We start from the raw sequence: 14,477 nt of genomic DNA, 5'->3' as shown, positions 1-14,477 counted from the left end.
CGCCGCATAATAACCTTTTCATAAACAGCAAGAATGTCTCAAGCTTCCGCCTCCAAAATACACACGGGAGACGACGGGAAGGCGCAATCGCCTCTGCAATCTGAAAATGGAAAGGGGGCCAATGAACAGACAGAAGGGGGGCAACGTGTTACAAACCCACTGCAGAAACTGTTCCCACAAATTATGGAACGATTCATCTGTTAAGTTGTGCCAACAAAACCTGCTCTGCTGTTTCTGCATTGGCATCACTTCTACTTACATGACAAGAACTGTACAGTAAAATGTAGTGAAGTCAAAACTCAGTGGATTAGATGACACATTGCTAATCGGTGTAGTGTTTCTGCACGATTAATGTTTTCACTTGAATCTTTTTTCTGGCCTTTGTAAGCTACGTGCCATTCCGCGTCAAAAGCCCTCAATCAGATCTGATCCGCACTCAGGTGAATCAATGGAGTCTCTGTCAAAAGCAACTCCAGACAACCAGCGGCCACCCAAGGAACTGCAGCGCACACAGATCTTCCCTTTCAAGCGAAATCATGTGCAACAGTTGCGAGCGAGAGAAGATGAGTGTGTTACCAAGTTCAGAAACACGTTAAGCTTTTAAATCAATGAGAGCTGCAGGAAAACTGCACGAACTATTCTCCTTAATTGTGCAGTCATTTTATTTTTGTTTTTCATTCTACACAAGTTTTTTCCAACAGTGAAACATGACAAAAATCAACTTTCTATTTGCTGAATGTCACAGCCTCCTAAGTTGATGATCCCTCCTCCGTGTGCAAACAGGGGCAGTGATGGATGGACTGGTGCGCAGGCTGAACTGGTAAACACACAGCCCACCTCACACAGTCCCTGCTGGCAGCCTGTTTACCAGAGATCAGTTTGCTCGCAGGCCCACGGTACAGAAAAAAGAGAACCAGCACACATTTCTTAAACCGGACAGTGTTTTTAACAAACTCCCTCCAAAGCGACCGAAGCAGAGTTTTGCACCGTCTTTGCCTCATGCCCCCTCGGGTTGGGGGAAAAGCACTATCCGGTGAAAATAAGAGTAATTCTTAATGATGAAATAAATTTTACATGACACAACATTCGTTACTGTTTAAGACTTTTAAAAAGATTCAGGATATCTGAACTATTCCACCTCAACCTTTGAGGAGATGACACCTGTCAGCAGGCTGCAGGTACGTACAGAGAGAGAAGGCAGAAGCCGCCACAAAACTCTTGCTGAGAACATAATAACCTGTTTCTTTGTGCTTTCAAGAAGCAAATGCAAACACCAGACTTCTGTATCGTGTCTCCTCTGTGATCACTGATGGATGCAACCACCGTACGACAAGGTTTGTTGAGGCTGATGAGATTCCAGCAACCGGACAAAGGACATGAATGAAGAACTCACAAATAAATAACAGAAAATAACACCGTTAACACGCCTTTACACTCACAGCACCAAAATTCGCCTAAATTTCCACTCACTTAGCTTTTCTCTGTTCCCAGCTACAGTCAAAATTACCTAACAATCGTCGCACGGTGCAGACAAAAAAAAAAAAAAAAGCCCAGCGCGCAAACACAAGTCGTCCTTGTTAAACTTCTAGATTTTCCAGGTACTCTGCGGACCCAGCAAACACTAAACTGATTTACATTATGTGGATACTTTAGGCCCAGTGTTTACCACATTTCTCTGGGATAAGAAGCACGTCAGGTGCGCAGGCGACTGATCAAGAGTGCACTTACTACTTCATACTACTTCATATTGTGCCCAAGCTCCTCTTAGCGCAGAACTTACCACTAGTATTAATAAAATAACGATCTTACCTGCCCGAACCACGGTCGTTTGGCACACAGCGAGGATCACGGTTACCAGGGCGAAGGATGAGAAGCCCATGCGTCGTGGTCTCCGTTTCTTCCGAAAGGGATCATCTCCAATATCCATAGTGTTGCAGTAGTTTGCCGCCCTGGTTGAGCTGTAAATGTGGGATGTTTCGGACGTTATTCTCTCACAGAAGGGCAGCCGACGAGAGGAGCCCCGACGGAACCTTTTGCGAGGTAACGAGACAAAAAGCTTCTCCCGGAGACTTAATGAGTTACTACCTACGTCGGCCTATGTCCATGCACAAAAGCTAACAACTAAAGTGGATTTGGGGTGAATAAATATATTTTATTTTAACTTTTAACCCCTTAGTGCTGAAGCCCCATTGAGTCAGATTGGGTACAAGTACCCAAAGTGGAGAGAGCAGCAGAGAGAGACCTGGAACCACGCTCTCTCTCTCCCTTCTCTCGCTTTCCCTCTCCCCTTCTTTACTTTCTCCTACGAAGAGTGAGAGCGTGTGTGAATGTGTGTGTGTGTGTGTGGAGAGTGAGAGCTGCAAAGAGGAAGTGAGAGAGAGAGAGAGAGACAGAGAGAGAGAGGGCGTGCGTAATTGCGCACACAGTTTGAAGGAGCGCGGAGGAGCCGAGGGAGCATCTAAGAGTGAGAACGGAGCGGTTTTAATGATAGGCCTATAGAAATATTTCAGCTCAGACACACAACAAAGGGGTCTTTTCAACTGTGGGATCGTGGTTGCTCATTGGACGCTCGGCAGTCAGAGAAAATCTGTCCCCGATTCTTTTGCAATGATCTTTACAGAAAATGGCTGCTAGAATATTTGTCTTTCCCCCTTATATTTCATCGTCCTCGTGTCTGCTTCATGTAAAAGCTGGCTTCATAAATTGTCAATAACATCGTTCAGGGAAAAGTCAGATTAGACAACAGAACCATGCACCGCGCCGTGCAGCGAAAGTGACTGAGCGCTCAACCAGCCAATCAGGCTTCTGTCCGCGTTACTCACCACGCCTCTTTCGCGTGGCTTGGTCAGCCCCACGTGGACTTGTTTTGCAGGGTGCAGGTGTAAAGAGAAAAGGAAAGATTAAAAAGAAGGAGAGAGACAGGTAGAGAGGAGGAGAGAGAGAAGCGTTAAATGATCTGCGGAACACATCAATAGGTTGAAATAGTCTTTGATCCCGCACGAACGCAGTTCATGGTAAAATAGGAAAACGATCAGCAGCACTGTTCTTTTTCAGCCATATTTCAGTTCCCATAATTGATCAAACTCTGCTAAAGTGACACCTGTGAAATGGCGTCCTAAACAGTACCTTCAGTTGAATCTGTGGCGCTGAAGATGTTCCGACAGTTCTGTCACAATAACCAAGTGCATCTTGGCGTTAGTTCACACTGGCTGTTCCTCGTTGGGCTCAACTGCCGCCCAGTGGCGCAACTTTATGCGTGTGGTCCTCTGTTAGTTGAGGGCAAGCAAAGCACAGGCCTGGGGACCATGCACGTCCTAGCAAGATGCTCTCCCAAGCCTGACGCCAAGAGCAGGGTCTGCATTTAATCTGTAGAAAGTTTGTTCATTAGAAATATATATAATATACCTTAAGTGAAAACTGTCTCAGGAATCTTCTGAAGCCATTACTATGTCTATCAAACACATTTCTGTCTTTCCCACACTGTCTGCAGCAAAACATCCATCAGTGTGGCCCAGAGGACCAGGCTTTGGCCACACACACACAGACAATACTTGTGAGGATCGGTTCTTGTGGTTTTTAGTCTCCGGTCTGTTTTTTTGGTCTATATGAAAAAGGTCTGTAGAACAACAATGAGAAAGGTTTCTGGTTATTGTACTGAGCTGTAAAACCCCGTATTTAACATGTTTTCTGTCATCTCACTGTATGAGAAGTGTAAGTACTGTATGTGCATTTACGTAAATCTCCTTCGTGCCACGGATCGTATTTAGGACTGAGACACTTTAAATCATCCTTAATCTTAAAGAGACATTCCTTTCATATTTTCACAGTTGCTTTTATACCATAAACACTCGAATGTATATTTCAAAGCCGTCTGCCTTGTAAATGTCTCTCCAGTCACGCAGCCCATGGTTAGTCGCTTTCCTTGACTGCAGACTTCACATCCAGAAATCTGTCATTAACCATGATTATCTCTCCAGGCTCTATACAAATCATCCTTTCCACCCTTCATTTCATTCCCTCCACTCATTTATATGATCATCTGAGGTGAATCTGAATTTGTATGTTGTATTTTTGTTGTATTTATCATCTTTCTTTTTTGGGGGGGGACATAGCTAAATAAATAAAAAAATGTGAAGACATACAAACTTTTTTCTTTTACCTTTTAATAAATAAACAGTATATTCGGACAATTTCTGATTTCTGGGATTCTTTCAAAGTGAAAGCAACAGGCTCAGAGATATATCTAATAATTTTCTTTTGCAGTTCTGCCATTAAAACCCTAAAACGGCAAACATGCCTCCTACACACTAACGCGAGTAAAGTTGCAGCCTTCAGATGCCTTGTATCATATGTACCTCACCCAAGTACAGTGGATGTGCATGACTTTTGTTTAATCACATCAGAGAACTATTTACATTGCAGGTTTCAGCATTAAAAAGGTTTTAGCTACTTTAGAAAATGACCCTTTGATGCCTGCATTGGTCATCAGTCCTACAGAGAGACAAAACAATAAGACCATCACTCTGTCTGTAGTCGGTTTGTGTATTTTTGTTTGTCCCAAGTCTCTGTTTGGTAAGATTTCAAATGTGTTATAGCCTTTTGTTAATTTTCGATCACTGTTTTTCATTTTATCAATATTTTATGTCTGAATGTTTACAACCCTTTGAGTTCGTAATGTGTCTATTCTTGTTGATTACGTGACCCTTTTTTTTTTTTAACAGTGTTTTTGGTCATTTTCTGTCTACTGTCTACATTTTCTGTCTCATCGTTTGGGCCTGGATCCATGTGATGATGTGTCCCATTCAATAATCAATCCACGGAGACATATTTAACAACTGCATTTTGTTGCTTTAAAAACAGGTATTAAAGGATATTGAAGCATTTTGTTGCTACTGAAAGTTTAAATCCATTAAATCACTTCATTTTATAAATTTTAAAACTCATTTAATAATCCACTGTATACACATGGATTATACCGGTGTTTTGCCAAGGCCACAGTATGTTTTCACTTCCTGAACCTTACCCTGATCCTGACCCCCCCCGACCCCAGTCATGGAAAGAGATGCTTGCAGAAATGGTATTGTTACAGGTGGAAAACAACTATCTGAAAGGGCAACAAGCTTTGAGTCAGGACTCATTAGATGTCTGACTGCACTGCCCCTTTTCCCAGAATACATGTCTCCCAGGCTCTAATTCCAGACTTAGAGAAAAAGGGACACGCTCAAACTACAATGGTCATGTTTCAGCTTCTGTTCAGTGGTAACGTGCTGTCTGAGTTCATCTATGAAGCTGCCAAAAGAAGAAAATTGTGCTGCTGTCTCATAAGCAACGACAGGACTGAGGTTTGATGTACGTAGAGATTGTTCTAAGAAACCATCAACCATCAATTATCCATGAGGGATCATAAAGAAAAGAGCGCTGGGACATTTTTGAACTTACACATTGCTATATGAAAGAGTGAAATGCTGACTTTCCTGTTCTTGGATGGAGTAGAAAAACCAAACGCTATATTTTCTTAAGCAGGAAAAAAAAAAAAAAAAAGAGAGAAGCAACCTGAATATTATTGCAACTGATGTAATAAAATAGAAGATAACTTTTTATCTAATTTTATAAAGTTTATTTTCCTTTATTCAGGCAAACACAGTGTCGCTCGGCGGTTATTTTCACTGAGAGGTTATTCACACTAAATCAGAAAGTCCAGGAACTGTTCCCTCAGTGTGGCAGCTCTGGGCTTTCATTTTGGCTGCTTGGACACAGTCGACCAAGTGTCTTTTGAGGACGGACTGTTTGGTTCTGGCCTCCCTGTGCTCTGAAAGTAAATGCCACAGGCCGTAAAAAGAGACACCCCAAGAGACATCGGTGGTATGTGTTTGTGCTCGACTGTGCATGTGTGAGTGTTACTGTCTGTAAAACCTTTACTCACCTGAACTCAAAAGTCATATTCCAGGATTGTAATAGCATCTGTTTTTTGGTTCCTACAGTCAAGCATTAATTTCTGTAGGCTGGATTAGTCTGGGTGGAGTGAACGGTTTTTGGCGGCCGTGTTTATAATCTTTCATCACAGGCCAATAATTTTTTTTTAAAAATGATTTACATATGGTTTCGTCTTTTCCTAAAAGTAGTTACAAGCTGCTTTTATCATTCATTTCAATTGAGCTTCATCTGAGAGATTAATTTTATTCACAAAAAACTTATTGAGACACCAACAAGGAAAACAATGCAGATGTAAAAATAATGTTGTTATCATCTGTCTGCTAGTCAAAATATACAGAAAGCAGACTACAGAATAGTCTGTGTGAGTGTGTGTGTGTGTGTGTGTGTGAGTGTGAGTGTGAGTGTGCCCAGGTGTTTTTTGGATCCTTCTACATCATCAGCATCAACTTTTGCTCTCATCCACACCACTGAGTCTCCATGCAAATGAATGACCTACCTGTTAGTGGACTGATCCTATGGCTTTCAGCTGTGGGGCCCTGTAGGTGAAATGACTTGATGCGGCTTCAATCAGCAACTGACATTTGGATTTGCAGGGAAACCTGGAGGAAACACATACAGTTATGTTTTACTAACCAGTATAACATCGATGTGATTGTTCTGAACCAACTTTTAGATCAGATAAATGCACTTTTGTGTTTGCGCTATACTTTGATTAAGTTTCAGTTCTTATCATGATTATGACATGATTATAACATGATTATAACATGATTATAACATGATTATAACAATGCACTTTTGTCATTTCCAGTCGACAAAAGTTACACTCACTTCAAGCCTTTAACATAGAGCATACAGTTGGTTTAATATGGCATTTTGCTGATGCAGCATGTCATGTAGAAAAGTTTGGAGCTGAAAATGTGCAGTTTTAATATCTGACGTGCTTCACCCTGGATGCGCACACCCTTAACCATGAAGCGGCCCTGCCTTTGCAACAATCTGCTGAGCATCCGCATTATAGACGTACCACAGATTCCAAAGAGCAGGAATTGTACGTATGCCCTCCCCACCAGCGGCATGACTTCATCACCCTGAAACAGACTTATGGGACATCCCACTGACCACTTTACCAAGAGGTGAGGCTGCTGAAATATGATGAGGTGAAGTATCCAGACATTAAAAGGCAGGTGCTTCCATTTGTCGAGGCCAGAAGTAAATCTGTGTTAACAGGTCAATGTGAAGCCTTTAATTAGAACCACTCAGCTTGAATGTCAACCATATTTGAATTAATAAGGCCTTATAATTTGCCGGGCAGTAATTTAAGGGTTATAAAAACCCAGAGACCACAAGGTTTCCCTGAGGGGAAGCTCCGTCAGGCGTAGCCACCCACTGGACTCAGTTTTGACACTTCACCCAGTCAGACGGATGGAAACTAGCTGCAGTGCCAAAGGGTGACTATTATCCAGCTGATACAGCTGCCTGGTGTGCCGACATGTGGACCAATGCAAGAAAGGGAGACCAACAAAAGGTAGTCGGCACAGGGAACAGCCAGAGGGGGCATCAGCTCTAGAAGACGAACTCAGCAAGTGCCTGTGGGCAGCTCTCTCTCTGTGCACTATTTCTAAAAGAAGAAGCTTGTAATTACAATAAAGCGGCCATGTTAGATTGCTGACTTCCTTGAAAAGTCTGTATTTTACTGGGCAGGGCCACAAAAGCACACACGCCCTGTTAGCCACAACACACTGAAATAGATCGGAGCAGGGGTTCGACTGGGAGGGAACAGAGAAAAAGGGAGTTGACTGATACTCTTAGTCAAAGATTGTAAGAGTGTGTGTGTGTCTACATGTGTCTCTCCCTGGCCCGGTGAAGCTGCTAGAGGTGTGCAGAGACAGGTAAAGAAGGGTTTAGTTATTTTGAACCTGGCCATCGAACACACCCAGTAAACCACATACCTCTAAACAGGCAGGAGAGGAGGAGGGGGGAGTATAAGGGGGTAACGAAGGAACATGTGAAAGGAGGGATGGGGTGTGGGGGGGGGGTGTACAGCAAAAGGTGCACACAAGTGGGGCGAGTGTTCAAACGAGCTCTTTTGTTTTTTTTTGTTTTTTAAAGGGGGGCGTTTGAAGGCAGCCTTCCTTACTCTTTGACGTTAAAAATAGCAGTAGCCGAGCTCAAGATTTGCTTAATTTAGCACAATTACTCACTGTTAGAAAGCAATTCGCTCACATAGTGCAAAGCGGTTGCGTTATTAAAAGATAATTAGAAGAACTGGTTGATACAGAGGAAAAGTCCCAGCCCAAATTATTTCACAATATGCAGTATATAGCCTGAGAAGCAGGAAATGAACATTACTTAGAACACACCTAGATGTTCGTATAAATACCAAATTCCTGAAAAGAAACGTATTCAAATAGATGGAGGAGAGAGATAGGACTGGCAGGAAGGCTTGAGGAAAATGATGCCGTGGAAAGGTACAGGTAGAAAAAAAAAAGGAAAAGGAATGAATAGTGGGGGGGCACACAGGCATGCAGAGGGTGAGAGGGAATGAATGAAGGCCATTGACAAAGACCACGAGAGTTGACAGAGGAGGAGAGAGCAAGGAGGAGGGAGAAGGGATCAAAAGGTATTTACATTTGGAGGTTTAAAAAAAACACAGGTTGAGAGGGAAAGACTGCATGGAGGGATGGACACATGCTTTTCTAACTAACCTACTGACTAAAACTCAGGGTGGGACCCTGGTCTCTGGCACAGTGACATACTTGTGTCCCGAGAGTCACCGGTTTTTCCACAAATGAAGTCACCCCACCAGCTGTCGGAGCATCACAAAGCGGAGCCGAAGCTTCCAGACAAAAGCACCTTAGCTGGCAGAGAAATCATGAATTTTGGGTTTGGTTTTTTTAGCCTTTGTGCCTGGTTATAGTGTCGCTATACACATTCAGTAGCCACAAGGTAATGCAATTACCATAAATGCTAAATATTTGAGCTTAATAGGTTGAATAAGTTCAGAATGTTACAGCTTATGTTGACAACAGTATCATGTCAATTCAATTCTGATTGCAGAATATTGGTAACACCTCTAAATATACTATAATTCATCACCACCAGCGTCACTGCTAAACATTAGAGGCATCTTAAAAAGCAGATTTTATGGTAGAACAGCTGCATTTGTTTTCATTAAACTAAAAACAATTTGTTAAAGCTTTTTATTGCAAATTAGTATTTAAAACCTTTTATTATTAAAACAGTTTTAACTCCAAGTAAAATAATTTGATAAAATAACTGCAATAACTGGCAGGAATATAAAATGAGGAAGTAATGCTGTATTCCACCGTGGTCAAATTCCTTAGAACTAAACGGCTGCGACACATTGATGGATTATCACCACTTACAGCACATGTGGACAGATTACTAACGTTTTATTACAGGATCATTCGAAACTGTTTGACTCGTTCAGTCTGCAGCAGAACAACTGACAAATCCTGACAAAACACAGAGAGTGTTTTCATGCCCCAAGCAGCGGAAAGAGCAACAAGCAGATTGTACTTCCCCACTTCTTGGTGCTTAATACAATAAGTTGCATTGTTTGGGGTAAAGCGAGAGCTGCTCATTGACTCTAGCAGGTCAGGAGATAATTGAAACACAACTCCCAGTTCGTCCTTGTAAGGGATGAAAGAGGACCAGCGGAGTGAAGCACTGAAAGTATTCAGCTGGTTGAACAGTGAGGGGACAGAGGGCAGTGAACCCTGGCTGCAACCCAGACGAATCTGCAGGACACTGTGAGGTCGAGGCGAAGGTCAGGTGGGTCATTTTGACATTGGAGTGCCGCCTTGTTCGGCCTGACTATCAGCTGACCATAACTAAGAACTGTGGAGAACCCAGGAGCCTGGAAGCTTTCACATCATCCAGTCTGGGACATGATGCATCAGTAGAAATTAGTAAAACAAGAAAAAATGAAGAATGTAAGAATGAGAAATTAAAGACGGAGACATGTAGAGGACGAGATCAGGTGTCACTTAGGACCCCATTGAGGCATTTCCGGCATCTGATAAGGAGTCACCAAGCTGCCTTACATTGCAGGTGATGTGTGTAGGTGACCCCAGGGTAGACCCCGAACACGATGAAGAAATTAGGTCCTTCATCTGCCCTGGAAATGTGTCGGGACCCTCCCAAAGAAGCTTGAAAGCGTAGTTGGGGAAAGGGTCAGCAGGACTATTTTCTGGAACCTGTTGCTACTGCAAAACAACTTGGAATAAGCAGAAAGTAATAGATGGATATTTTTGTCCATAAGCAAATTGTGAAATAAGTTTGAGAAAATAAAATGTGTCTCCGTCACCGTAACCCAGCATTTAGAGCTTTATTTTAGTGTTTGCAGTGGCCTGGTGGGTAGAGCACCAGGCTGGCATGTCGAAGTCTGCTAGACCATATCACAGCCCAGGCACCAGGTGAGTGCTCGAACGAGACCCTCAGCACTAGCTCCCCAGGCACCCCCTGTGGCGGGCCACTGCTCCCCCCCCAGGAGGATGGATTTAATGCAGAGGACAAATTTCATAGTTATATGCACATGTACCAAATGAGAACAGGTTTTATTCTATGTCGTCCTATATGTCCTGTAGCAAACACAAGTTCTATTTGCAGTCAAAGTCTCTACAGAAAAGTCAAAAAAACTGAGAGCTTGCACTCTCAGCCCGCTGACAGAGGGACTCCTCAGCCTGGCCGAGGTCAATCAGGAATGCACCAGGGGAGGAGGAGGGAATGTACCACTGGGGTGTTGAGGAAGGGGGTGGGGTGGCAGGGGAGGAAACACCAATGGGGGAAACAGAAGGGCCTTTTGTGAGACAGGAAACTGCTGAGACCAGGGCCCTCTCTCTGGGTACAGTAGTGGAGCAGGGATAAACCTGTGATATAGAAGGATGTGACTGAGTGGATGATGGCAGAGAGGAAGATGAAGGAGCAGAAGAAGTCGAGGTGATAAAACAGATGCTATTTAGAGAACACGAAGGAATATAGTGATACAGTGGAGAGGCCTATAGTCCATGTCCAGATATTAATGTGCAGGTTTCTTTTTCCTTGCGGGTCCACAGTTCAGTTAATTTGAGCAATAGCAATCTACAGGTTCTAAAAGTGGCTCCGTTATATGAAGCAACTCATTTATTTATTGTGCTTTCGTAGTCAGGGAAAATCTGGGAGGAGGAAATGCAACATCAGCACTTGACTTAATCCTCAACTGCTCCAGTGGAGCTCTAACTGTGGTTTTACTGGGCAGTTTGAACAGACTAGTCCTGGAATGTCGCTGGTTAAATAAAGGTGCATTTTTTTTTTTAAATCAAAAGACAAATATCCCAATATGTAATGTGCACAGAGTGCAAAAACAGAAGTTATAATGTATGTAATCATGAAGAGTGAAGGAGGTGAGGAGGAGGGGATTCCAAAGAGATGAAGGTGGAATGAATGAGGAGGATGAGAAATGGTTCTGGTCGGTGTGCAGCTGAGACTTGGCCGTCTCGGAGACAAAGGCACAAAGAGGGAAAAAAAAAAAAAGATAAACACATGATTAATTTCCAAAGCAAGAGGCTGAACATGCAGCTCTGCAGACACAACAGCCAGTTAATGAGCTGAGGGAAAACCAGCAATGAAAACAATGTGAGCTGCTCTGGCCATGAAGTCATTCCGGTCTGTCCTGTGACGAGCCATCAAAGAGCTTTTCATCTCAGCCCTCAGTGTTGTCCCATCCAGCCTGTGACTTTACCCACAAAACGTGCAAAAAGTCTCAGCTACAGAAGCTCACGTTCGGTCCTGGCACACAGACAGCGGCTCGTTAATCCCGCCCAGGCTCCTCTTGTCACGGCGGCGTAAATTAGAGGAGGCCCTTTGCTGTCTCGCCAGGACAAGAGTTCCTCTTGATTTGACATAATTTAATTCAGGCCCTGTTGGGCACAAATTGGAAACACTAGCAGTAGATCACATCACTGCACAACTGAGGATGGTTTTATAAACAATACCATGGTTGAATCATGGTCTACTAGGCAACAATCTGCGGCACTTCATGCACATCATAATTTGTGTTTTCTATCATATATAAAGATTTCGTTTTTTTGTCCATAATTGGCTTTTACATTCAGTTGCAGAACTTAACAGATGTTATTTGTTTTCCACATTCCTGATTACATCCCCAGTGGAAAGAACTTCTTTCAGCAGGTCGATCATATTTTTATCTGCCATGTTCCCTTGACTAGAAAGCCAAACCAACCACCCTCAGATGCAGAATTATACACTTCACGTGGGGCCCATTCTCAGGTTGACCCAGATTTAGATATTCTCGGGAGGCGCGCTCAGTCATCTAAGTGCACCCTGGCTCACATTTTGGCTGCGTATACCCAAAAGCTACCGTATCATTAGAGCCAAAAGCATATGGGGACAGTGGCTGACCAGTAATTTGGCTTTGCTAAATGTTGTCACTTGTCATTCCAACGTTTTCTTCCCATCCCAACAGTCTGGGCCTTACAGACGCAACAAGCACTAAAATGCAGTGGTTTGTTTTAATGCCATAAAAAGCATAAACAATACAGATGTGATGGTAAAAATAAAGTTTACAAAACATCGCTAAAATTCACGCGTATGTCCTTAGTTACTGCCAAGCAACACATGTAATACTGAAACGCAAGTAAACATGCACATGTATTTGGTTTAATACAACTGATAGAGCTGCAAAAATTAGCAAACTAAATGATTTTAAATTAAATTGCCTGACTGTAATTTAGATAACCATGGCTTAAATTAGGTTTTGGCACAGAGTTTAATAACCTAAAGTAGCTGTTGCTCATGATTCAGAACTTTGCAAAGTATAGTGGATCAATGTTTAGTGATTAGAAGTGCAGATATAGCGTAAAAGCTCATGAATAGCAAAAAGGGAATGTGAAAAATGTACAGTATCCGGACTTTATTTTAAGCAAAAACTGTGTAAGAATAGATAAAATAAAGTGCTTTAAAGCTGTTTTTGGGGCACAAAATAACAAATAAAAGGTTTGCTTTAAAAAAAAAAAAAAAAAGGAAATCATGCAACCTTGCGTAGGAGTGAGGGAACAGAAAATAACACTGAGCAGCAAACACACCTGACATCTTGGCCTGTTGATTGGTATTTGCCCTCTGCCCTGTGCCTACAGTGTACACAAGCTCAATACTGCTCTGTTGTCCTCAGGTGTGTGCATACAGACGACATGTGGGGTATTTCTACCACAGAGGACTCATCCAAACGCTGCTGGCACACGACTTGAAACGAGGCTCGTTTGGTCGGTGCACACCAATAACATGCACCTAGTGAAAATGTGTGAAGCAGGAATTAAAGAGGAATGTGACCCTTGGAATAAAGGCGTCTTTCTGCAGAGCCGAAGGGAAGAGAAAGAGCCAGGAGGAGACTGAGGAGGAGGGCGGGAAAAGATGCTAAAAAACAACAGCTGACAGACGTGACGAAGGGAGTCAGAACGAGAGAGATGTGGACAGAAAGCAGAGGTGAAGAAAGTGGGACAAGATGCTGATGAGAGAAAAGTGAGGGGAGATAGACAACTGTAAAACACGACATCAGCTGCTCTGTTGATTTTAAATCACTAAAATATCTGACATGATGATGCTCTGAGCTCAGTATTATAAGAAAACTTTAATCTTTCAGCAGGTGTTAAAGACTTATACTTTATTTTGCAACTATTTTCCTGAATCAAAACGGGTGACTTACTATCTACCACTTTAAGTAGAGAGGTCTTCTCTAAATGTGCTGCTGCTGACATGGAGGCACTGGTCCCGGAACAGAGACGTCATTGTGCCTGCTCCTCCTGCTGGCTGGTGCTGGTGTAACAGCTTCCACAGTGGCACACTTGGCTTGGACATCTGCAATGTGGAAAGTGATGCTTTTCAGGGCCCCTCACATTTTCTACTACTACTTAATTCAACTCATTTGAGTAAACAACCCTTTGGTACCAATACTCTCCACCGGTGTAATGGAGAGGTTGAGCCATCTCAGTAAAACACCAAAATAAAAAAAACCCAAAACCTCTTCAGGGACTGTGAAATAAAACCAAAGGAAAAACATAATGGCACTGTAACTATAACTGCTAGGATTTCTGAGCCGAGTTTGTGCCACAATTTGATTGAGGGAACTCAAATATGATCATTTCAAAAGGGCAAATGCTAAGGTATGAAAATGCAAATTATCCACCAACGAATACCTGCTTAACGGTGCAAAATGTGAGTTTAGCGAAAACAGGAACGATCCATTTTGTGGCCTATAACCACGGCTTTCAAAGTAAATGCTACAACAAAACGAACACATTTACCATTTCTGTCATTTTCTGTCTGTGGAAACATGAAGCTCCCGCAAACTAAACATAAATTAGGAACTTACACAACAGAGTGAATAAGCTTATAGTCAGTCTGTGCATAATTTTAGACACGGAACAGCAAGTGATGTTGTGCAAGGCTTTTACATACAGGGACAGTCACCGTGGAAGGAGGTGGTAGCACAGACAGGGACAGAGAAGGAGAGCAGCCTGTGAGGC

General features: G+C 42.8%; 1 protein-coding gene across 6 annotated transcripts in view; it reads right to left on the bottom strand.

Moving 5' to 3' along the window:
* The window catches only part of col11a2 (collagen, type XI, alpha 2), a 39,406-nt gene extending 37,061 nt beyond the window's left edge, over positions 1–2,345 (bottom strand). For 2 of the 6 annotated variants that reach the window (XM_067474003.1, XM_067474096.1), the window contains exon 1: positions 1,810–2,345. In XM_067474003.1, the coding sequence (XP_067330104.1) occupies positions 1,810–1,927 (118 nt within the window). In that variant the 5' untranslated portion in view covers positions 1,928–2,345. The remainder of the gene's footprint in view (positions 1–1,809) is intronic. The other 4 variants (XM_067474252.1, XM_067474340.1, XM_067474173.1 and 1 more) reach the window with 3 other exon arrangements.
* Positions 2,346–14,477: the final 12,132 nt, after the last annotated feature.

Source organism: Channa argus, chromosome 1 (assembly GCF_033026475.1).
Source record: "Channa argus isolate prfri chromosome 1, Channa argus male v1.0, whole genome shotgun sequence".
In the NCBI taxonomy this organism is placed as follows: Eukaryota; Metazoa; Chordata; class Actinopteri; order Anabantiformes; family Channidae; genus Channa; species Channa argus.
Note: the sequence above shows the minus strand (reverse complement) of the source record. Positions and strands in the feature narration are given on the sequence as shown.